This window comes from Pseudopodoces humilis, chromosome 2, assembly GCF_049639895.1.
Source record: "Pseudopodoces humilis isolate 2021_Gansu_Grassland_sample_001 chromosome 2, ASM4963989v1, whole genome shotgun sequence".
NCBI classification, from domain to species: domain Eukaryota; kingdom Metazoa; phylum Chordata; class Aves; order Passeriformes; family Paridae; genus Pseudopodoces; species Pseudopodoces humilis.
The window spans coordinates 72,034,918-72,061,134 of NC_142201.1; the positions used below are offsets into that span (position 1 = coordinate 72,034,918).

Genomic DNA, 26,217 nt, shown 5'->3' on the forward strand with positions numbered 1-26,217 from the left:
TGAGCCTAAATAATGCATCAAGGGTAGCTGCATAACACGGAACCAAATTCATCATTTACTACTACTTTAGTCATATATGGCAAGAGCCACCGCCACCAAACTGCAGAAGCAGCACATCCATTTGTGCTTCCAGGAGGAGAACCAGCTTGGGTTCTCCAGATGAAAAGTAACCTGTTAAAGCCGAATCTATTTCAAATCCAATTCACCACAGGAATGTAAAAACTCTTCTTGCAGAAGGAAAGTGGTGGTTTTGAAAAGCTGCACATGAGATGGTAGGATCTCACTTTTTCTGCTTTCCCTTTTGTGCTCAACGTGGGAGAAAATGCATGTAGAGTCTGTAACAGCTAGAAAGGCTGGAGATAAAAATATCCCTCACAAAGCGTAGGAAGGGTTGGAAAGAACCTCCTGGGTGATCAGGAGTAGCCCCTCACCGTTGAAGACACCGTGTTTAACCAGAGTATGCAATAATGTACCAGCTGCATCAAACCACCACCATTCAGGGAGCTACACCTTCGGCTCCTGGCTGGCAGGGATCCTTTAACCTCCTCCTCTTAGGATCAGTACGATCAGTACGCTTTCTTCCCTTCTCCAGCTGAGATTTATTTATAGCCTACTTACAAGCATTTGTTCTTGAGCCAACACCATCCATTAGTGGAACAAGTGGTTCCTCCTTATTGCCCACGGCTTTCTGGAGCACGATGGCATCGCCTTGGCCTCCCCCAGCGCACCGGGAGCCTGCGGTGCCACTGTCGCTTCTCCTCTGCCCCAGGGACCGCCACACCTGCACCCGAGCCACGGCTTGCTCCTCAGACGGGACCCTCCCGCGGGAGGGAGAACCATGCCTCGTGCTGACCTGGCTGCCACAGGGACACACGGGGAACCACACCTCTGGCACGGCGCGACCCCCGCCCCACTCCTGGGAGCCTCCAGCGGCTCCGCAGAGCCCTGTCCCTACCGCACCCCAGCGCTGTGACCCCCCGGCACGTCCCGCAGTGTTCTGCCCCTGCCACACCCGCCCCATTCCTGCCATCCCGCAGCTCCCGGTTCTCAGCGCTCCCCACGCGCCCGCGCCCCCCGGCTCCGCAGCGGGCGCAGGCGCGGGACGCGAGCGCGCGCACCGCCGCCCCCCGCCACCCCCCCCCACCCCCCGCCACCCCCCCCCCCCCCCCTGCCCCCCCGCCCCCCGGAGGCCGCGCATGCGCGCCACCGCCCTCCCGCTGCCCGGCCCCCCTGCACAGAGCGGGGCTGGGCGCGGAGGGGGGGGCGTGGCCTCCGAGGGCGTGTCCCTTGGGGCGGGTCCACGCGGGGGGGCGTGGCGCGGCGCGGCGCGCCCTGTCCATGGTGCGGGCGGCGGCGGCGCGGGTGTCCCCGCGGCGGGAGCGCGGCGGCGCGGGGCTGTATGGACGTGATGTCCCCGCAACAGGAGCACCTCGGCCCGGGCCGCTCGTCCTCGGTGAGCGGCGAGAGCAGGGGCTTCGCCGCCGCCGCCGACAGCAAGAAGGTGAGGCCGCCCCCGGAGACTACACGGGAAAGCGCCCCGCGGCCCGCGCCCCTGTCCCGGACCTTCCCGCGGCGGGCACCGCAGGTCAGCGCGGCCCCACCGCGCGCTCCGCCGCGCCTTCTCCCTGGATCCTGCACGCCGCCGTCGGAACCGGGGTCGGGGGAGCCGCCGGCAGAGCCGGGGCTGTCGGCGGGAAGGGCTCGTGCACGGACTGCCCGGGGAGCCGGGAGTGCGGCGGTGCCCAGTGTGACCGAGGGGCTTCTGACGGGTGGATAACCCGGGGAGCTCGGGGGTGGTGGCTGCACGCATGTCCCGGGAAGCTGCTGCCTGGATGTCCGCGGTAGGTGAGGAGCGCCGCTGCGCAGCTGTCCCGAGGAGCTCGGGGGGGTTTGCTGGGCGCTGCTCGGCGGAGTCACAGGGCTTTACTGCATGGATTTCCCGGTCATCTAGAGCGGACGGTGTTGTTGCATGGATGTGCTGGAGCGATAAGGGGGTTTGCTACATCGATTTCATGGGGAAACCTAATGGGCGTTTTGCTGGATAGATTTCTGGAGGTTTTGCTCAGTGGGTATCAGAGGGACCTAGGAAAGGTTTGCAGAGTGGTTTTTCAGGGGAATCGAAGAGGAATCTGCCGCGTGTGTGCCTGGAAAGAGCGAGGAAAGGGTTTGGTAGAGATGAGGATGTTTGGTGGCTGCTCTCACACGTGCTTTGTGCAAGATAAATATAAGAAGCTTCCTGAAGAAGCACCTTATGCAAAGTGGATACAATTGATAGAGGAAGAGCCTCATCCCATCTTCAAAACTGGTTGTAAAATGTGTTTGGTGTCTCAAATTGCTTTTCAGCATCTGACACAATCAAGTGCAAAATGCTCTCTTCTGCATACAGCCAAGCACTTGTTTCTGCCTTCTACTTAGCTGTAACAAGCGAGCTGTGATAACCAGATTTTTCCTGCTGTATAAAACAGGAATTCTTTTTTTCTCTTGGGTTTAGCAAGTGCTGTAGTGTTTTTCTATCCAAAGTAGAGCTGGTACCTTTCTGCCTTCTGGATTTTGCTTCACAATGGCATTTAAATGTATTCACTGCCTTGTTTTTAGACGTGCACTTCAGACGACTGCCAAATAGGCTGGCAGGATTAGAATGACTGGCCAGGTTTCAGTGTCCCTAAGTAAATCTGTCCACCTAGTGACAATATAGGATGGTAGTAAAGCCTGAGCTTGTGTCCGGTCCTGTGGCTAAGCAGTCACTGGGGTTTTGTTGGCCATGGCACAGCAGTGCAGAGAGAACTGAGAGAACATCCTGCTGATGTGTGTCTTTGGGCTGGGAGGTGATGCTGTGTGTTTCCGTGGGTTGTGTCCATGTGTGCTGTGTCCCACCAAGCCACATAGTGCTCCAGCCTGACTGCAGCCCTGGGGACCTCTTCTCATGGCAGTTGCTGTCAATAGTGGAATGGTTGCCTGGAGAGAGTTTGGCCAAAATTTCTACTGTGCTTTGCTTCAGTTAATACCTGATTGGTTTCTGAACTGGGCATGTGATATACCTACACAGGGTGCTGGAGTACCTTCTGCTGCCCAGCTGGGCAAAACAATGGAGTAGATACCTTCTCCAAGTACTGTGGTCTAATTTGAGATGGCTACATGTGCAGCTTTGATTTTTAGCAAACATTTATTTCATTTTTGCTGAAGACAGAATACCATGTGCTTTCCAACCTGACAGAGCCCTGATGCTAGGCACCCATCTGAAATGAGAAGTTATGTTAAAGTACTGCGAAGATGAACGTTTTTATTGTGCAAGTTCCACTTCATTATTCAGCATTCTGAGGACAAATATTAATGGTAGCACTTGTGTTTCCTATTCCTGCTCCAAAGAGCCCACAGTCAAAGGAATGCAGACCTTGTTTTTGCCAACGCTGACAAGAGAGCAGGGATATTACTTTTTACGGATCTTGGCAGCCCTTTTGGAATTCCTCAGCGTGGAGGCACATGCAGCAGGGGTACAGATGGAGATCCTCCTGTGGAGAAGCAGCTTGAGACCCTGGCTGGGCCCTGCAGCATATGGCAGCTTTGTACACCATGCACAGCCAACACAGGCAGCCACCGACATCCAGCCAACAGCTCAGCTGCTTGTCCATGGTTGTGGTGCTTCCTTGACATTACTAGCATGCCACATCTTTATGCCTCTCTGGGGAAGAAGATTCCTACCTTTATCCATGTAAAGGGAAGGAGTAGTCCTAATTTTGCCTGAAGCTGGATCTCAGTGACAGTTCAAATATTTCTTTTACTATTTGGGTCCTTTGAACTCTATATACACTGTATGGACAGCACTCTCTGTGTTGCCTTCCACTCAGTGCCAAAGCATCATTTTTTTCACAATACAGAAAGTCTTTTTTGGTACCAGGGAGCTTACCTTGTTTGTATTGGTTACATGCAGTGAAATGGAAGAATGTGTGGCGTGAAATCAGTTTTGATACTGGTGGCACAGCATGTCAAGTTAAACAATTTTGTTGCAAATATGTGTTTAGCATGATCTGTTTCACTTTCTGGCAAAAGCTACCCCTAAGTATGTGATGCTAGGCGACCACTGAACCTTTCTCCCTTTTTATTACCGTGACTATATTTTCTCAAATTAGCTGAGATTTGCTGCATTGTTCTGTGGTTTTCTGAACTCCTACTTTGTCTTCTGCTTGGCTGTCAAAACGAAGCTGAAGGATCACGTGCTTGATCACACCGCAGAACCAGACAGGGACAGAAAATGTCTAGGGCTTTTTTCATGTAGTTTATGTGACCATTTAAACTAATATCTTGGAAGCTGTTCTTTGCCTATTCTTGGCATGCAAAATAATTTGCACTGCTAACCTACCTCACAGTCTGTGGGAGGTTCTCTCTGTTAAAAGCTTACAAGGCACTCAAGACACTGCTAAAAGGTGACATTGAAGTGCGCTATTTTAGTTAATGCTTTTGGAAAATTCTAGGCTAGTTTCCCCTCTTTTACTGGACTTGATGGAGTCACTGGAGTCACTATGTGTGACTGACCTACAGAGAAGTTTTGTATTGACTCTTTAGCTTAGTAACCAATACCAGTAAATTGATGCAACTCTAAAGTGGATTCAACTAGCATGAGTAAAAGTGATTATACCGACAGAGCTTATTTCTACAAATTTGTCAAAACAAACTATGCAGCAGAGATGTCTTTTATGTCAGTGTAACTGTGTCAGCAGTGGCAGCTGGGTCATTTAACCATATTTATAAGTTCCTGGTATTTCACTTCTCTCTTTTCAGAGGGGCTAGATTCCAACCAGCCCTGAATATTTTACATAAAACAATATCTGGTAGCAAAAGGAGTCACTTCTTGGATTTTTGGTGCCTCCTCGAAGATTTCAAGTAACTGCTTTAGATATTTGGAGGCTCAGCCATTTTTAATATTTACATCTACAAGGTGTGCGAAAAATTAACCATTTTGAACACTAATCAGAGTAGCATTTATGGTTTGAGACTTGAAATCTGGCAATTCCATCACCATAAATATGTGTTTCTTTGATCACAAATACAGCAACAGTTTACTGGCAGGGAAGAGGGAGTTATAGTGTTCCTCAACAGTGTATTTAATGGATAAATTCAAGCAAGTTAATGGCATTGGAAGAGTAATCATACATAATCTTCATCCCTTGTTTTACTCTGAAAAGATGAATCAAGTATATATTTGCCATTGTATTTTATGATACCTTGATTTCATGCCAATATATGTATTTTTTTAACATAAATCTCCTTAAACAGAGATTTCTTCTTCCTGCAAGACTGTCCTATGGTACTGGCTGAGGATCTGGTGGGCTGTTTCTAAAATCACACCCGTTAGTGCTGGAATTTTCAGACACATAGGAACACTTCTGGCACTATTTAGTGAAGTGATGAACAATTCCTGTCATCCCGCAGACACATCCTGTAGCTACTTTGTCTCTGATGGTGACTGAAAAAGCCCCTACTTTAATGAAATCACCCACGAAGTGGGTCGTTAGGTTAAAATCACCTTGGTAGGCTGTGCTGGCTTATGGTAATTTAGTATTGTGATGTGCCTCCTGGTGCTGCTTTAATTATGAACTAGTGTTAGCAATCCTTCATTTCTCTGTCCATGAGAGAAACTGAAAATTATGCAGGAAACAATGTGTTCTAGTTCTTGAGTTTCGTATTCCTGGGATTTTTGTTTGCCCCTCCTGGTGGCAGTAGGAAAGAGAGGGGCACGATAAGTCATGTGGGATCTAATACCCAAGAGCTGCAAGTAACAAATTACTGCCTCTTTACTTAATGTTGCTTGAAGTATGGATGTGGGATGGGGGGAATCTCCTCACTCTGTCGTCCATAAACTGCTCCTGAGAAAGTCTTTATGTACAGAAACTGGGGCAGAATTTTTTTCATGTTTTAACCTTCCTGCTTTGTGGCAGGCTTGAATGGAAACTTCGGGCTTCAACAAGACCACCACAAACAGAGTCACTGGTCTGAGCAGTGCCCTGACTCACCATAGGACCCACAAGCAACATATTTGATGTTCCCCGCCTCTATGATGTTTTTCCTAATCTTTCACATCTTCATCTTGTGATGTAGATGAGTGGAATCTTGAAGACATCCATATCAGTCTTAAAAAGATTTGTATCCTTTGGGAAGTAGTTGGTGCAACATGTTTTGCTCTTAGCTTCTTCTATCCATTTTTCTTTCTACTCTGAGATTGCCTTCAGTCTTCGCTGTGCTCTCTAGTAGCTGCTGTTCCATGATGATGTTCCATGATGTTCCTTTTCTGTTTCTCTTGTGCCCCTACAATTGTTTTCTCCAATTGAATTACCCATCCAAAAATGGCTTTCTTGCTAGGAAGGTCCTTGTAAGTACAAGTATTCTGCCAGCATAAACAAAAGAACATAGTTTTGTCACCTGCTCTGCCTTTATGGTAAGTGGTCTCTCTGTGGGACCTACATCACTGCTGCTTGAGCCAGCAGTTCAAATGCAGTCATCTTCTCACCCTGTTGAGGTGCACCCTCATCTGTTTATGACAGCTCGAAAATGTTATAGGTCAGCATAGGTCCTTTTCTTGCTTCAACAAAGTATGAGAGATGATAGTTATTTTTGGTACTTTTTGACACCCCAAGTCTGTAAGTCTAACAAATACTGGGTTATATTATGTAGGAAAATACAATCTATTGCCTGTCATAAGTGGCCCAGTGATACAGGGGTAAGAGTGATGCCCAGTTTTCTTGGAAAATTAACTGCTATATGCTGAGGTTTGTTGTGATTTTTTGATTGTCAGGCAGTTAGCTGAACTTTGCCTCCCAGTTTTTGGTAAGGATTTGTTGTCTGTGCTTTGGTTCATATCTGGCTAAACGAGGAGTGTGTGCTACAGATATGTTTTGTTGCTCAGACAACAAGAGCAGAGTTTGCATGGGTGAAATCCCTCACAGTTATTAACTTAAATACATTTACAGAGTAGGATTTGTTAAAATCAGACTTCATTTCATTAGAAAAATAAAGCAGTGAAAGGGAGAGCTTAGCCACTTGAAAGCAATCCTCAGCTCGAGGCATTGGCACATCTGAGGGTTGTCCCTGTCACCCAGTTAAATGACCCAGGCAGATGTCCCAGCCTTGACCCATTTCTGGAGTGAGCCTGTAAATCAGAAGCCTGAAATCCTTCAGTGTCTGAGGAGGCTTTAACAAGGTTATCTGCACATTGCTGAGGAGGCATTTCTGCTGTGTTTACCTGTCACTCAGGAACTAAATAAATTTTTCAACTGTTTTGTGTGAGTCTCTTAAACAGACATCATACAGCATAGTTTTCTCATCCTAAGCTCAAACCACTGCAAGAAGACAGTTTTTCCTTTTTCCCTGTGTTACTGAGCACATACATTTTTCTGTTCCCTGTCTTTTGCTCAATAGCAAGGAGAGGATTGATGATTAACTCTATTTTCTAGATCACCTTACTTTTCTTTTACAGTCAGTGGAGGAGAACTTCAGACAAGATGAACTGTGCCCTAAATTATCCTTTTCTCTCTGAGAGCTGAAAAAGGAGTACAGGGCAGACAGCTCAGGTGTGTGAGTCAGAGGCTGGGGGAGAGGAATCTTCCTGCATGTGTCTGACCATGGCATGGGTGAGGCAGCACAACCTGGCAATGTGGGCAGTGTGCTCCTGGGGAATCATCGTGCACAGTCCCTGTCTTAGCCCGCCTGCTCTGACCTCCAGCACATCTGCAGTAGCTGCAGCACTTATTGCATAGATTTTTACCTTCTCTAGATACTTGAAAATATGATAAACACCATATATGCATTACTTAAGTTACTTGGCAACACAAAATAAATAGTAAGTACCATTATTTTTTTCATACATTCTTTATTTAATTCATGCTCTACCATTCTCTTTAGAAGTGTGATAATAATAAAGTGCAGGAGCAGTTCCAGTTTTTCTGATCTTATTATGTGTTACCTTTTCCACAGTGGAAATCAATATTGTAACTTGGCAATATATTGATTTATATAAATTTCATGGAGTACCATCATCCACTTAAACTGCGAAGTAAAATTAGTTGAATACTGGCATCCAGGAATAGATTTTTCTTCCAGCAGATGACCTGTGAGATACTTGTGCAGATTTTACTGTAATCCATAGGGGTTCTGATTCCTGAGGAGAGACAGCATATTTTTAGTGATGGTTTGCAAGCTTTCTGTCCTCAGCATGGTGGGCTGATCTGCTCATAAACTGCCTACCATCCCAGTTTACAGAACAGTGTGTCAGATTGTAGGTCTGATCGATATCTGGTATAAATTCATTCTTTTCCCGTCTACAGGCCTATGACTTTTTTATACCAGATGAGAAACTGGCCAAATACTACCACCAGTCCAACAACTGAAAATGCAAAACCTTTTTGTTCCTGTTAAAAAGTCAAGACAAACACAACCAGAAATGCAGAAAGTATGAAGTTAAACCTGAATTGGAGGGGAGAGGGCAGGAACTCAAGCTTTTGAATTTGAGGAAGACAGAAATAACTCTGATTCGTCCTGACTGACAAAAGATTATCATCTTTGCATCTGGCACACTGTAAACATTCATTATAGATACTGATTTTATGATACATTTCACATGGATGTGACTCAGCCAGCGAGTATGAGAATTTCTGTCTGTATTGACCTTTCTAATATTTACATGAAAAAATAGGAGGTAATGATGTGGGACACTTTGAGAAATGCTTCTGTGTGTCCCATGCTTAGATAATTGGTCAATGCATCTCCTTTTCCTCCCAAACATCTGCTCTCACTACAGCTGTTCAGGATATATCTCCTCTTCTCCACATTGCCATCCTTGCACATAATAAAAGCGATAAAAATGAGGATAGCAGGCAACTGGATCCAACTTAATGAAAAGTGAATTTATCCTCTCCCTTCTCAAAGTGAATCAATTCAAGTTGTCATGAAGGTCACTTATTTTCTTTTCCCAAACTCTGTACATAGCAAAATAAAAATAAAACACTCCTTTCTGTCTGTAATCAATGTCTCTGTGTAATGTGTTTATTTGCATACAGCTGACCTGACTCACTTGAGTGCTGCGAATATTTTCCTTTTCTCATCAGTGATCTTTTTATGTTTTGAAGCTATTTTTTTTTTCCTGTTAAGATTTGCTTAGTAGCTATGCTAAGACTTTGCCCAGAGAGGCTGTGGAATCTCATCCTTGGAGGAATACAGACTTGCGCTGGAGGTGTTTGAATGGGTCTTGCTGTCAGCAGGTTCAGAGAGGCTGGATCACAGACCTGCTGGGGTCCCCTCCCACCAGGATTATCTCTGCCAGCTATTTGAGCTCTTAATAAACTTGCTGTGGTCTAGACTTTACTTTGGTCTTCAGACATTTGAGTCAAGACTGGGATCTCGCTGGCACAGGCGCTATTCAGCACTGCTTACCCAAGTATTAAGAAGAAAAATGCTGTAATTGCCATAGATTTAAAAATACTGTAATTTTTCCAGCGGCTTTCTTTTCAGACCTGGAGATCTCTTTGAAAACATAACAAACTTCCACTGAATTTGCAGGAGCTGAGATGCTCTGGTTTTTACCCCCAAAAAAACCACCTGCTCAGTAATGAGTAAATTGCAGTAAATTTCCCACTGGGCGTTCATGCTTTATATAAACTCCTAAAATCTGCCTGTTGAGTGACATATGTGGCTGGTCTTCTGTAGCATGTTACACTGCTTTGTTACACAGATCTATTTTTGTCTTTGTATTTGCAGGTATGCTACTTTTAAAACCTCTGTCAGCTTTTCAGATTTGCTAGCAGTAAGACAAAAAGATTTAATTCACTAGAACAATTTATTTATTTGTTTTAAAAAAACTATTAAAAATGGGCATCTCTCTTATTAGTAATCTCTTATTATCCAGTTATAGTCCAGTTGGAGACAGCTAAATGTTCCCAGACTTAATTTATCTGTTTTGAGAAGGTTATTTTTTGATAAAATAGGGAGGAGGGGATAATTTTTAAAGGTGAATTGAAATTACACAGTTGAATTCGTAACAATTGCTGCACAGTAGCTGTAACTGAGTGTCAGAACAAGCGTGCTCTACATCAATAAGGAGAGAACCAAAAAAATGACACAATAACAGATGGACTGCTGTGAGTAAAAGAAGTGCACTTGTCAAAAGCAAGTAAAATATGCAGAGTTCAGTTTCTCTGAGGGAAGCACACCGTGCACCTGCCCAAACAAAATGTATGCCATGTCCAGCACATACATTAGCAGAAAAATCAGTTGTTCTGACTGTCCTGACATATTTGTCCTCGTAGTGAGTGGTTATTTTTGGTACAAAGGAAGAGAGTAATGCTTTGTGATTAGCTGAGAACAAGAGACTTCATGACTGTCACTGGTTCACCTGTTTATTGGCTCTCAGTGGTGGCCAGGGCGGTGTAAGGTACCACTGCATCATTGGATATTCTCCTGTCAGGGTCTCAGGAGGAGCTTGACCCTGGTTCTTTTGTTCATCAGTTTATTCTGAAAAGTATTTGAGCTAAATAAGGTAACAGTCACCCTTCTGGTAGAGGGTCAGTGAGAGGAGAGGTCATGCACCTTGGCAGCAGGCTGCACAACCGGTTCAACACAGCCCTCCAGGGTTAGGGCCAGGACTACTCAGTCCTGCTTCTGTCTGCAGGAGGAAGACTGAATGCATCGTGGTGAATACATTTGTGTTCAGGGAAATGTGTGTTTTTGTCTCCTGTGGGTGCTTTTGAAAATTTCTACCTCTGGGGAAAACGGTTGTATTTATTTGTTCAGTATTTTTATTGTAGTGTTCAACTTCACTGATTAGAAACCCGTGCTCCCTTGTTAGCTACTGACATTTTCATCTCTTCCTTGTGCTTTTTCTTTTTTTTTTTCCCTGTGGTGTTCTCTGTCTTTGAGTGTCTCCTTTTTCTCATTCTCATACTAGTTCTGTGCTAATGACTGTTCTGCCTCTCCCTATTTTATTTTTCTCATATATAATCAGGAATGAAAAAAATGTCACTGTTGGCTACTGAGGGGCTAGATATAATGCTCCAGATAGATTAGGAGGGAAGGAAAATACTCTCATCTCTAAAGATTTGTTAAAAGAGAGTAGCCTAATGTTGCATGTAAGGTCAGGTGGGTAGAATCCAAACCTGAATTTATGGTAGATGTCAGATCTGACACAGAAGTGTATGAAGTATTTGAAACTTAAACCACCGCCTGGATATTTGATAAATTTAAAGCACAATAAATTACTAAGAGACAAAAAAGTGGTTGAGGACCAGCTCTAGATGTTTATTTTGTGTGTGCAGGGTACTTCAAGTATCTGTATATAGACATTAATTTTCAGCTTTTCTTTACACTGGCTTTCTGGTAGTGCTCCTGCTTTTCTTACAGTGTGATATTTGCCCCCTCCAGGGTTGCTGAGGGCAACAACTTAGCCTTTTCCCCATGGTCTGAAATTGGAGTCTGGCTCCGGTCTGTATGCATGCAGTTACTGTTCTGAATCTCACCTGTGATTTCATTTTGATTCTCTTTCCAATCAGAAAATGAAGAGTTTGGCCCAAAGACGCCAGTCTGCGCCGTCTTTGATCTTTGTCAAAGCACTCAGCAGATCTAGATCGGCCTCAAGGTGAGTCAGTGAGTTTTGCAGTTCCTCAGCCCAAAACTTGGAAGGTTTTTGAACTGTTTTCCACACCAGGTTGTTCAACACCATTCAGGCTCCTCGGTATCTGCACAGCTATAAAGCCTGCTGAAAGATGTGCCAGAACCAGCCCAGGCATGAGGCTGGTCTCCTAGAGGGGGTTTCCCCAGTGCTGCCACACTGAGCTGTTTATACCTGACTGGGTGGGCAGGGCTGCTCTGCAGTTTGTAACTGGGCATGCAACATTTGGGCTGCTCAGCTGTGACCAGTTTGTGACTGGCTGTGATTGCCTGCTGCTGAGATGGGATGGGTAGAAGATGAATGCTTGTTGCCTTGGACACTTCCACAGTGTCAGGCATAACTCAGGGTTGTTCATTGTAGAATTGCACAATTTAATTTGAGCTAAGATTCTTCTATCATTGCCTGCTGCATGGTACAGGCTCTCCAGGGCTCTGGCAGCACGTGCTGGTTTAGTACAATGCTGTGGGCCAGGATCTGGTGATCACAGCCTTCCCCTGTCCAGTATTAGCACTTGAGGGGTTGAATAGGTTGGTGTTAAACATTCAGCCTTTTTTGTCCTTGTCTTCTGCCAGAATCCTCCCTCCCACCTCCAATGTAAAGCTGCCATAGAAATGGAAGTTCCTGTGCAGCTAGTCCCCTGTCCAGCCCCAGCCCTGACCTGCCATTTGAACTGCTCTGCATACGTAACTTTTTTCTCCCTGCACTACAGTTCATTAGACTTTAAACTTAGAAAACGTGTTTATCAAGAAGTGAACCATCTGGTAGGCTGTTAATGCTTCCAGCTGTGTATTGCTCTTTATGAAGAAATGTTATTGAGGGAAATAAAAGTATGGCTTTGTAAGGAATATTTTCTCCTACTCTGTGATGTGTTAAGCAATCAGTACGTGAGCTTTGGAAAATTTTTTGTCTTTGATCTAATTAATACCTGGTTTGACATCATGCAGAATTGCACAGTATTTCAGAAACCTGTGAAAGTATGCTGTGAAAAAATCAGAGTTGAAAAATAGGAAGGTCAAAATTCATTTACCTGCTGGTATTCAGACATGAATATTTTTCTTCAATTCTACTTTTTAAATTTACTTTGTTGCCTGCTCCATAAGTATCAGAAATAGCTGGAGAGACTCTGGGTGTAATACACGCTACATTTTCACCTATATAAAAAAAATTATGCTTTCTTAAGTGTCTTGTTTGTATAGCCCAGATCAGAATTATTTCCAAATCTAGTGTGTGAAAAGATTCTTTTGTAAGACCAGTTGGTAGAAACAGTGTGGTGGAGGGGAATGCATTTCCTTGTTCTGCAGTAAGCAGTGCTTATCCTATTCGACAAATGATGCTGTTTTCACAACTGATGGATGCTGCCTCAGTCATGTCTGCCTGTGGCATGCAAAATTTAGCTGTTTCTGTTGTTTTGAACTGAAGTCTGTGGCCTTTGTGAGAGGTATTGGGTGAAGTCCGAGGACGCTGAAGTCGGAGCAGGTGATTTTGTAGCTTCAGTGTCTTTCAGTTTAGAGGTTGACACTTTCAATGGTGTTTATTATTGGTGACAGGAGCAGCAGTTCTCACCTGTGCCTGATTTCCTTGTTTGGCTGTGCAAAGCACATTCCTCTTCATCACCAAACTGATGGATGAGTTTGATCTTTCCACTCAGTTTGTTGTGTAAATGCTTGACTCTGGTGAAGTGCTTTCTCTGAAGGAGAGCTGAAGAGCAACAAAACGACTTCTCATCTTTTCTAATCTCCTCCAAATGTTTTACCTCAGACCTGTCTCTGCTCTTAGTTCTTATAGACACAGCCAGTCTGCAAAATCTATTATTCTTCTCTGGCAGTGAACCTTAATACTGGGACTCCATAACACTTACTTGTTAATGGTTGATTAATGACTTGTAGATAATAAAGCTCCTATCTGAAGTTAACAAACATCTGTGAGGGATTTATTTGAATACTCTCACCTCAGCAGCTGGCTCACCTCAATATTTGTTGAAATTAATGAACAAGTGCAAAGTTTAAAAGGACAGGAAATACTTAGAAGCCAAGTCAGTTTGTGTTTTTATTCCACTTTATATGTCAGGTGTCCCGGTTTATATACAGGGCACTTTCATAAAATGTAGTGGCACTTTGGACAGACTTACTCTGGGGCATTTTAAAGTTTATTAATGCTATTTATTCAAAGAAACCATTGTGACGTCTGGAGATGGCTATTTAGCATTCAGAGGACTAAGGTTTTTTAGTGTTATCGTGGCTGTGATGACACAAGGATGTGAGCAAGACAAGATGATCTAGCTGGAAAAACCAGATGCTTGTTTGTGCCACTGTCCTCTTACCCAGTCCTGAAAGAGAAGCAAGTCTGAAAGTCTTATGTGCTTAAAAGTTTGTCTTTTTCTCCAGTTGTATCATTTGGTTTAATGAACATTCAGCCTTTTTTTATAAATATTGCCTTGACTTGTCAATCATATAGAAGGAGTTGCATGATATTTGCCTATAGAAGAATTTCTGGGATGGCTGCATGGCATGGTGGTGCACAGAAGGGAAACTGTGCTGTAATCCATGCCTCATTTGACTTGTACTTGCAGGCAGAAGAGGAGCACAGTAAATATTACAGATCCTATAGTGGAATTTGGGCCCTTACATCCAAGAGATGAAGATATGTACACCGCTGTTGCCACATGTTTCTCTTCCTTTTTTCCCTGTACATCTTCTTTTTCATCACAAAATTGTGATGAATAGCCATGTAAAGACTCTTCACATCATCAGATGTACTCTTTGGAAGCAGTTTGAGCAAGGTTATTGTAGAAATACATTGGAAAAGTAAGCTTTTGGTATTTTTCTTGGCTCATATTCAGGTGCAGAAAAAATAAATTTGATTGATAACCCCATTAATGAGTATGAAATCGGCAAAGGATTTGGCTTAGTTATATTTGTCCTCAGACTTGTTCTGCAGTTGTAATTTTCCTCTTACTTTTTCTTGGTGTCTTTTAGTGAAACATGCACAATTTAATGATACAGTTCAGTGCAATGCAAATTACATGCTTGAAGCAGAAATGTCTGAGGCCTGGATTTAAAGCATCAGCTATTGTCATCTCAAATAATTGATACAGAATAATAAAGACTTGTTTCAAATCAAATTTTCAGCTTCTGTTCTGCTGTCCCTCAAAACAATTTTCACATGTGACAAAACGCAAGTTCTTGCTCTGCATTGGTGGTCTTATGCTTCATCTCTAATATTTCACAGGAACAGCTAAACTCTGTGCTGCAGTTGCCAGCAGCTTCCCCTTTCCTATTGCACACCTCAACAGATCTTTGAAAGTGATATTTTTACATTCTGAAACCAAGTAATATAATTTCACAATTTCTGAGTCTGGAAGACCATTTATAGATCTGTGTCTCTACACATTAAAGGTGTTAAAATACTGAAAATGTAACAACTCTTTTTTACAGTATGAAGAGTGTTTATGATGTTATTTTGGTATAAGCTGGAAGCACAGGCTTCTTTTAAAAAAAAATCCCAAAGGATATTTTTTAGAAAGTTTTATGGATAAATCCCTAAAGAACCTGAAAAGGAAGTTCCTAAAATATTACCCCTACTCAATTTTGTTATGAAGCTTTTATGGTTGAAGAAGTAAGCTTGAAGTTTGAAGGTAAAAACTGAAGATTTCACAAGTTTCCAAGGTGTTTTTGCCCCTTGTTTACATAGAAGTAATGTTATGCCATTCACAGATAGGCTGTTTTTCCTTCTTCAGTGCACAGTGATTCTGGCATGTCATCTTCTAGGGGTCCTGTGCCAAAGGCTAAATATCCCAGATAACAAAGATCATATGTGTAATCTAGTAATACATTCCACTTGGCATGAGTCAAATACAGAGTGTTCCCAGAGTCTTGGACATTGTGTTTTCAGGGTTTTAGTTAGAAGATATGTGGATGATCCAAGCTACTTGACTGGAAGAAGACAAAAATAGAGACTTTTAATAAACGTAAATTGCCAGAAGGCCTTAACTGTCTCTCTTTCACAGGGAAGATGAGTAGTTGGCGTTTCAGGCAAAACCGATGGCAGGCAGGAAAGGGATAAAAGTCCATTAGTAAGTAACAGGTAACCAGCTTGTTAGATAGATATTTCAGCTGTGATAATTTTGCTCGTTCTGCAGTCATTTCCATGCTAGTGAATAACTTTGCTCCACAGTGCAATCTCTGCGCGGTGCGTTTGGAGAGGGAGCGCAGGCCGCTGGGCCGCGCGTCGCGGCCGTTTTTACCTGCTGGCTCAGGACGAGGCCTCGATGCAGAGATGCTGCCTGCTCTCCTGTCTGCCCGTGCAGAGGTGCGTGTTGCTTTTGCACAGCCCCCAGGCACCCTGGCAGCATTTGCTGGAGTGTGGACTGTGGCTGGCACCTCCCTGGCAGAGGCCTCCCCTCTCTGGCAGAGAAGTGGCACCGTGGGCCTGGGCTGCTATGGCCTGGCCGGCCGATGGTGCCGCTGCTGGTGGGGACATGGCCTAGGGTCAGCCCTGCGGTGGCACAGGACAGGCACTGCCTCGCCCGTGAGTTTGCAGGGCTGTGAGGGGCAAAGGCCACCCTCTGTGTGTGTGTGTGTGTGCTGGTTTCCAGGCGTGCCTTCCACACGTGGTCAGTGGGAATTTGCCTCCGCAGCGGGCGCACGCCGCCAGCGGGGAGAGCGGGGCTCGGAACCAGAGCGGGAGTTGGCATGGACAGGTACCAGCCCAGCTGGCTCCAGCGAGTCGTCAAAAAGGAGGGAAAATCCTATTCCTAGAGACTCAGTCACCAAAGCAAATGGGTCTAATTCTTAGATTTAGTTCAGTCCCAAAACACTTGATCAGGATTTTTTCTGAGACTTTTTATTTCATGAAAAGTTTTGATGCATTTTATGCTTAATCCCAATGGGCAGAAGTCTCTGTATGAGACCTGCCCTGGATTTCTCCCCTCAAGATGTCATGTTTCCCTGGTAAGGTAAGCATACGTGAAATTGTAGAAAAATAGTATTTTTTTTTAAATTGCTATTTTGTATTTAATGCTCTTCCTTTTTAATGGAATTACACATTAAAGTAAAACAACTTGTGATGATATTCTACAAGTTGTCACTTTCTAGTATATCTAATTCATGTTTGATTAAAGCTAATTATAACACTGGAATATTGCTTCCTTAAACCATGTGTTTGAACACAAAAGTTACTTTTACATAATAATAGCTGAGGATAAAATTTTATTAACTGTTAACAAGGTGACCTTTCTGAGGCCTCAGATGGCCTTTTAACTCAGAGATTGGCAATCCTGCCCCTCTGCTGCATTTTTTCTGTTATGTTTTGTGTAAGTGTATATGTACATATGTTTGTTTTTGAAAAAACCCTCAGTTCTTCATTTACAACCTACAAAACTGGCTTTTAGCGATGTTTGTACATCTGGAGATTGAAATGAGCTGCAGCTTTCAGAGATATTCTGCTTTTTTATTAAAAGGAAAGTGCTAGAGGTAAGAAGAAGGAAGGCTTGGAAGCAGGATTTTGGAGGGATTGGAGTTTAAATAAGGGATTAATTTTACAATAAATGACTAATAGTTTAACACCAGTGCCTTAAGCCAGTTCTCTTTTGGACCAAGTTGTGGCAGTGTGAAGACAGTGAGGGGCAGTGCTCATCAGGATGAGTGCAGGGCTCTGCTTGTCCAGATGTCTCAGTGTCCACATGTGTTTTTGGCTGCTTGGCAGCCCATTTAAAGGACTTTTTGGATTAGGCCTTGAGGTCTGGCAGAATGCAGCTGTTGTCCAGCCATTGCGTATTGCTGATTTTAGACAACAAAATCTCTGCCGAGTGACAGTCTGGCCAAGCAGTTTGGGGAACAGCATACCTGAGGAAATCACAGACCAACTTGCTCAGTCTGCTTTGTGATCATTTCTCTTGTGTAAACAAGCAGAAAGGTTCTAATGGTGTGCAGGCTGATGTGCAGCCTCTGGTGCTCTCACCTCTGACAAGGGCCAGTATTAAATACCCATTGGACTCTCCTCTGGGCCAATATGGCGTTGCTTCTCCTGGCTCAGCTGCATCCATGTGGTGCACAAAGCTGCTGGTGAGGGGTTTTAATCATGTTATGGGAGTAACAATCTGTGTTTAGGTATTTTCTGTGCCCATTATTTAGTGTTTGAGTACTGGGGGCTAGATCCAATAAAGATTAATAAGCCTCCAGGGCAAGATTCTAAACCCATGACAGAAAGACATCTCAGAGGCTTCCTGACCTCTCAAGTGCCTCTGTTCTTTAGACACTGTCCTGCTGACCAGATTGCTTACCAAACACCTAAAGTTTTGCTTTTGCACGTCCCAGTACAGCATTAACTGCTGGCAGCTCTGAACAGGTAATTATCATCATAAAGCATAGAGATGTAGGCGATCCTCTAACAGCTTTTTTCCCCAGCTCAGATCACTAGCAGAGTAGGAAACTCTGACTAATCTGCCCGAGTAGCTATGTGAAAAACTTGTTGAATAAATAGGTGGGCAGTTAGTTATGGTGCTTGTGGCTCTGTGCATGTCCATAAGGAATCTGGGTCACTACGCTTGCCACAGCTGGTAGCAGCAGGCATATCAAATAATCTCTTCACTGTAATAGGATAATTCCTGTGCTGTTGTACAAGTATCAAAATAAAATTCAAAGCCCTGGAGGCAAAGCAAAGCCAGATTTGTTCCTGTTAGAGCTGGATAGGTGAAGTGACAGTCCTGTCTTCCATGTCGGCACCTATATTGGTCATCCCTCTTAGAAAAGTGGTTCGTACAAACTGAAGCCAGTACACAGAGGCTGAGCAGATCCTCTCTTCAGGTCTGTGGTGGGGCTTTGTGGAGTTCACCCCACTGTGTCCCACAGTTCTTAGAAACATAGGATGGCTTGTGCTGGAAAAGACCTTAAGATCATCTAATTCTAAGCTTCCTGCCTCAGACAGAGATACCTTCCACTAGACCAGGTTGCTGAGGGCCCATCCAACCTGGCCTTGAACACTTCCAGGGATGGGGTATCTGCAGCTTCTCTGGACAACCTGTGCCAGTGCCTAACCACTATCACAGTACAGAATTCTTCCTAAGATCTGATCTTAACCTACCTATCTGAATTGCTTCTTCAATAATGGGAAAATGAGAGCCTGAAGGGGAAGGACTATTGAGCAGTGAAACTTTGAGAGACCATGAGCAGCCCCACTGGTATTACCCAATAATTGAGTAGGGTGACTGACAGGCAGTAAACCCAGGCAGTCAACTAGAAAATGCCATTTCCCTTTTGGAAGGACATGGTCACACAAGTGCCTTACTTGTGCCCATCTACAGCCTGTGTGGCATGTAGCTGGAGATGTTAGGGTCAGCAGAAACGTGTAGGCTCATTGACAGCCATTCATGATGGTCCAGAAGGGATTTCTAAACCAGTCTTTTTACCTCATGTGCACATCAGCTTTAAATTACCTGCTTCTGTAGAGATATGTAGAATGTCCTAGCTATTTTTGGTAACCCAGAATTCCTGGCTGTTATATGACCTGTGCTGAACTCTTGTAATACACTTTACAAGAAGATATATGAAAACCTCTTTTGAATAAAAGGTTAGTTTCATCCATGAGGTAAGTCAAAGTCAATGGAGTTAAGCCAGGCTTTTAAATGTTCCAATTATGATTAAGTGGGATTAATTTTCCTAATTGCTGCTTCTCAAAATGTTAAGGTAGGACAAAACCTTATCCCTTCAGCTGACTAAAATAATACTGGATCTCCTGGTGGGACTGAGATCCCAGAGTGGTCCTCTGTATTCCTCCTCCAAACAGGTTGGAAGAAGTTTGGTTGGTAGTAGCAAAGGTAGCCTGTGCGTCCAGGATTCTTACAGGCCATGAGAAGCTCCAAAAAGTCCAGATAGCCATGGTGCAGAACTGTAGAGCTGGGATGTTAAGTTTTGGGCTTTTCTTTCCTCTCAGTTCATCCTACTTTTTTCCTATTTTTTTCTTTATCATCTTTCTCTTTTTCCCCCCAAAGGTCACTTTTCTTGGTGATTTTTTTTTTTTTGTCTGAACAATGAAACCTCTGTTTGGGTAGACAGTGCTTGGAATGGCATTTCCCTGGTTCAACTGCAAAGAGAGAGTAACTCAAGGTGGTGCTGCTATGTCAGTAAGTAAAAGTGAGTGGGAACTGCGGTGGTGAACAGAGGATTGATTCTTCCAAAGGCCAGAAAGCTTTTATTAACTTCTGTATGTGAATGTGTCCTCTCCCAGATGCCTCCCTTGCTCAAGGGTTGTCCTTAGACCAAAGCCCCTTGAACTCGTTGACTGACTGGAGAACACCCACACTGCAAGAGCTTTTCAATAGGATTTAAATAACTTGCCCTAAATTGTTTTCTGGTGGAAATAGGCAAAATTGGACCAAAACGTGTGGTGCTAATTTATACCAATAGAGAATTTTTGCCCTTGAGTTAAATTTTCAGAGTAAACACCTTGCAGCTGTTTGTTAAAATAAAACAAGAAGTCTTGGAAGCAAACCAAACCACAAGCGTGTTTCCTGTCTCCGGCCTCCACACTGTAGTGCATGCTTGCTCTGCAGAGAATATTGTCCTTTTGGCTATGTAAAAATTACTTAAGTGCAGCTTTGTTTACAGTTAAGTTGCCAACCTTCTGTCCTGCAAAGTGTGAGGATTTTGTTTTAATGATGCATTTTACCCTACAGCTATGTGATATTTTACTGCCAGACTACAGAAAAGTAGTGTTATGTGCCTCAGCATCTGAAACATTTGGTGCAAACCACCTTATTCTTCGTAATAATTTTTATTATGTTTGATGAGATTTTGACATCATGCAGAGATGACACAAGACAAGTTTTAGAATCCTATTATAATTTAAGTTGGAATATTTTTCTCAATATATATTTCATTAAAATGCACACACTGAGTTTTAGAAGCAGAGAAGTGATACCCAATTTCATAAGTACAAGTTTTATCTTTGATTTCTGCCCTAAAATAAAAATTTGTCCATTTATCTGAGTAAAACTTGCTCCCAGTCTCAACTAATATATCTTCCTTCCATTGTCCAGGCTTGTGCTTGCCCTGACAGTGCTGAAGAGTGGCTTGCAGCACATTTTGGTCTGAAGGCTTTGTGACCCTGTTGGGACTCAGTGCTTGATCTTGGGTGTAGTTTTCTGAGGTCCAGCTTGCCTGGGTAGAGTGAGGACAGCCCTGTGCTGGAGGCTGTGAACTGAGGCTGATACGTGCTCCAGATCAGAGGACTCCCTGTGGGATCCAGAGGCACAGTCCCTAAGGGAAAATGCAGGGGTGAGGAGTGACTGCCCTGTATTTGTTCAAATACATTGCTTGTAAAAATGAAGTTGAACCAGTAAAGAACACATGTAAAGTAGAATCAGGCACTGTAAAACTTAGCAACTAATGCTCTTTGAAAAACTAAGCAGATCTCACTTTTTTCATGGTACAAAAGCTACTGTACCCACAACAGTGATGGCCTAGGGGACTTTAAAGGAGTGCTGCAGAAAATAGACTTGCTGTTTCTGGAATGCTGCACTGTTTCACAAAGTGCTGCTTCAACTGCATAAGATTTACCAAAGATAACAGCATGCAAACATGCCCAGCATCTTCAGAACGAAGCTCCCTTAGCATAGCAGGGATCAATTGACAGCAGATTTTCAGAAATGGGTTGGCAGCCCATGTGATTAAGGGAGTTTTATGCTTGCTTATTAAAGTCCCTTCTATAAATAGTCCGTGTAAGTTTACAACTGCATACTAACTTTGTGCTGGCCTACATCTTACCTACCACCTTCCTGAAAAACACTCCTACTTTCCAAGCTCATGCTTTTTGTTCTTTCTTTTGCCCTCCAAGTATAATTATTATTTATTTCAATAAAGTGCCCTACAAGTGTAGATTCAGGATCATGAAGATTTGAAGTGGGCAGATGCTGAGCACGTGGGTGACTCGCTGAGGGCACTGGTTGTGGTTCAGAAAGGAGCAGTTAGCACCTTTAAAAATGCAGAGGATTTTATAGCTCTATCTCTATATATATCTATAGCTATATATATCTACCTGTCTAAGTAAGGCTCTGAGCTGCAGATTGCTTCGTGTGGGTGAGCCTTGTCTGTGTTACCTTGTTCATGGTAATGGGAGCTGTGAATGCTCATCCCTGAGGCCAACAGGGCTTTGCGTGGTTGTGCTGAACAGGAGAGGGAGCTGGCTGGACTGAGCAAGTCATGGGAAATGGGCATGGCTTTTGGCATCTATTTTCAGCTCCTTACTCCATCTACAGATAGTTTGTGCCAAGCCAGAAGCTCTCACAAGGACATCTCCAGATAGATAGCGTTCTTGAGGAGTACTATGTTGTATCTCCCTGTTTCTACCCTTTTCCATCTACAGCTGGTTTGAGGGAATGAGCAAGAACTGACACAGGGCTTTGCTTGTTCCTCAACTGTTTTTCAAAGACAAAGCCCCTTGCTGACAGATTTTGGAGGTAGGTCTGTGAATGGGTGTAGTGCAGTTGTAGCCTGCTTTCTCTTTACAACTGTTCTAGCCTGAGGAGTGATTCTTCAAGCATATGCTTTAATAAGCTGCCAACATGATAGAAACTAAATTAATCAGGAGCTTAAACAGGACTGTCTCCATTGTCCTGTGTTCAGGCCTGAGCACGGGCAATTGTTTTCAGTGTACAAGAAAAGCTCTTCTTTCATTTAGTTTTTCACTCTGCTCCTTTAGTGTACAGAACACAGTGATCTGTTTTGTGTGATTATTTTGGCAGTCTTGACAAAGATTTTGTCAAATTGGCTAGAATACAGTTCAAGTCACAACCAGGTTACCATTTATGATGGAATTTGATGTGTGTTGAAGTCCTGAAACCTTAACATTGCCCTTTGGTGCACTGTAAGGAGTGCTGCAAGGTGAGTGAGTCAGTACTCACTGCTGAGTTACAGATTTGGTTGGGTTTTTTGTTCCACCTTACGTCTCCTTATTTGGCAAGCTCTTGCACACCAAATTTGACCTATTTGTTTTTGGTTAGTTCAAGAATTGTTCTCACTACCTTATTAAGTTAATTACCTTGAATGCAAAACACTCTCTAGCCACCGTATGGGGTCTATGTCTGAGTGTTAATGGTTTCCAGCAGTAAACCATCTTGGCTTCCAATCCCCAGTTAGCAGGTCCTGCCTCATTAGCAAAGAAACAAGGAAACCGTCTATTGAGATCCTATTGAAGTTCCTTCTCACAGGACTCTTTAGGAGCTTAAGGGTCGGAGTAGGAGGCACAGAAAGAAAGTACAAGTATTGTCACCTGATGTACAATATAAGCTCTGTTAACAAAGTGGAGGAACTTACCTTCTAGATCTTGCTTGCTTTTGGGGGTATCTCTGGTCACAAATGACATGTTTTCTCTGACTGCTAATCCATTTTGGCAAAAATCTGTAATGTGGGCTGAACTGTAAATATTTCTTATGGTGCAGATAGCTGCTGTTTTCACTAGCCCTGAAAGGATGTGAGTAGTTCCTGCTTCTCTCAGTGGGCTGCTCTAGCCCAAAGCTGTGATTCAGCAAAGGTAAAATAATCTGAGAGACGAGAACTGAGAGACACTGAAGTTGAAAGTTCATTGGCTTTGTTATTCCTAGAAGATAAATTGTTTATTCTTTAGAGCCATCCAAAACTGGCCTTTGAGATATACAAAGGAAGTCTGATGTCCCTAAGCACTATGAGGAAGGTTAGCAGGTGCTCTGCTTGGTGGCCTCTCTAGCCTGTAGCCAAAACAAGGTTAGATTTATGCTGCAAGCTGCAAGCCCTATGCCTGTAGGCAGATCCTCTTCACTTTCTTCATAAATGACTTGGACATAGGACTTGAAGGTACACTTAACATCAGTTTGCTGATGACTCCAAACTGGAAGGAACTGTTAACTTCCTGGAAGGCAGAGAGGCCCTGCAGAGAGATGTAGGCAAATTAGAGACATGGGCAGTCACCAGCTGCATGAAGTTTAACAGGACAAGCACTGGATTCTGCGCCTGGCATGAGGCAATTGTGGATGTACGGACTGACTGGGGAGTGAGACACTGGAAAGCAGCCCAGGGGGAAATGGATCTGGGGGTCCTGGTCAATGAGAAGTTGAATATGAGTCAGCAGTGCCCTGGTAGCCTGGAGGGCCAAGCATGTCCTGGGGTGCATCAAAAGCAGTGCGGGCAGCAGGTTGAGGAAGGGGAGTCTCCCCCTCTACTTCACTATGGTGAGACCCTACCTGAAGTTCTAAGTCCAATTCTGGGGTCCCCAGCACAGAAAGAGCATGAACCTATTGGAGCTGGGAGACGAAAGCCATGAAGATTACTAGAAGGATGGAGCACCTCTCCTAAGAGGAAAGGCTGACAGAATTGGAACTGTTCAGCCTGGAGAAGAGCTCTCTTGAGACCTTAGAGCAGCCTTCCAGTAGATAAAAGTGGCCTGTAAGATGGTTTTCCTTGAGAAATGTTAAGATGCCCCATGCCTGGAAGGATTTGAGGTCAGGTTGGTCAGGGCTCTAATGTCCCTGCTCTTTGCAGAGGTGTTGGACTAGATGACCTTTTAAGGTCCCTTCCAGCCCAGGCTATTCTGTGACTCTGTGATTGAATGATTCTCATGGGTCCCTTCCACATCAGGATATTCCATGTTTCTATGACTGGTTGTATGAAAACTGGAAAGAGCTTCTGGTCCTTACTTGAGCTTCAGCACCAGTGGAGGCATGCAGGATTTATACCTACAGTACATATTTGTTAAATGAGTGTAGGCCAAGTAAGAGGATTTGGAAAGGTATTACATATGTGTTTGACAGACCAAGTGCAGCCTCACATGTGCCTGGGCTGGATCAAGTTTCAGCCTTTTGAATAGCTATCATTTCACTGCTCTGCTGATGAAAAGGTGAATTTCTCACCTACATCTTGAGAAGAACTTCAGAGGTTAAAAAGAGAAATGGAATTTTATTTCAATAGGTATCAGTCTTGCAGAGAGCACTGGTGCTGCATCGTAAGAGGAAATTGACTTCTGTGGCTGCAGAGAGATCATCAGTGGAGAAAAGTTCTGGCAGAGAACAATAACCAAAAAAATGGAGTGAGGTTTAGGATGGAACATGAGCAGTCTGTGAGAGGAATGTCATATAGCTGAGATACCTGCAGCAGTTTATTCCAGCTTAGCTACCTTGGAACAGGTTGTTCCCTTGAGGCATCTTAGAGCTTAATCTAAACCAATGATAGGCTGAAGTCATCATCAGCTGAAATCAGGGCAAAGCTTCCTATTGGAATAAATGACATTTGGATCATGGGTTTAGTAACAACTTAGCATGGACTGTTAAGCTGTCCTTCAAAAAGTGTATTTTCTTTCATTGTTTTCACTATAAACAGAGAATGAAGCTGATGTCTCCATTAACACCAAGAATAAACATTTTGTGGGTAATGCCATTCAGGTATCAGCTTTATTGGAAACCCCAAGGAAGCTCTTCACGGGGAAGAAGTGTTTTTTGTGTTTCTGTGGTTTCTGGTAAATACAGGATCAATGAAGTGAGCTCTGATGTTTGCTTTCACACCGAATGCATCCAAGATGTGTTTTTCAGTATTTGGCTGACTGCTGTAGATTTCACCCTTTTGTGTTTCACCTACAAAATTGAAGTGGTCTTTTAAATCATAGTGTCTTTTGAATAGGCACAAAATGACTATTTTGATTAATTTGAAAAATAAGAGGTGTAAAAATTTATGTTCTGGAAACACCCAGAGAGAAATCTTCAATTATCTTTCTACTAATTTCATCCAGCACAGTGATTTTAGTCTTTGCCTGAAGAGCTCAAGAATATCTCTGTAGATATCCTCAAATTACAGAATTTTCTCCTTAGTTAAAATCCCACATGGAAATTTCAGACCCCCATGATATTACTTTTAGAAAAAAAAGTCCACTTAAGACTAATGGCAATGCCACTGAAACATGTCTGCCTTGCTTCCTTACAAAATGGAACATGACTGATTGCTGGCTCTACAGGATCCTCATCTAACCCCATCTTTCCAGAATCAGTTCATAGTTTCTTCTTAACAAACCTGGATGACAGCTTTTTTTTTTTTCTGCCAAAATGGAAAGATGTTACTGTGTGGGATTTTTATATGTGCTAATCATAAAGTGATTTTTAGGGAAACACAGGAAAGGCAGAGCCCTACATCACTGACTTTCATTTTTTATTAATATCAGGAATCATGTTGACCTGAGTTTTGCCTAATTTTATTGAAAGGAATTTTCAGAGAGTCAGTATTTACGTACTTAGCACTTTTTCAAAATTAAACCCATCTAATGGCCATAAAAATTATTGAGCCATCAAAAACTGAACTGCAAGAATACCTCTCTCATATAAATCCCTATGCCTGAGGATATTGCTGATTTGCATTTTCTTCAATGTAACAACACTTGGGTGTCATTCATGTCGTGTAACAAAGGAACATTAATTGAGAGGATCAAAAGCCTGCTTTCCAAAAGACATTTTTGTCACTGCTGACGTGAATTTCCTCCATGTTCCTTGTTTCTGGGGCGTTAGAAGATTGAAGATTCTGGCTAAATTAATGGCTTTGATTTTTTTTTTTTCCCCA

General features: G+C 43.4%; 1 protein-coding gene across 1 annotated transcript in view; it reads left to right on the top strand.

Moving 5' to 3' along the window:
* Nucleotides 1-1,358: 1,358 nt before the first annotated feature.
* Nucleotides 1,359-26,217, top strand: part of ARHGAP20 (Rho GTPase activating protein 20) — a 58,335-nt gene continuing 33,476 nt past the window's right edge. Inside the window, 2 exon segments of the mRNA XM_005516245.3 lie at nucleotides 1,359-1,501; nucleotides 11,532-11,617. Of these exon segments, the coding sequence (XP_005516302.2) occupies nucleotides 1,400-1,501; nucleotides 11,532-11,617 (188 nt within the window). The 5' untranslated portion in view covers nucleotides 1,359-1,399.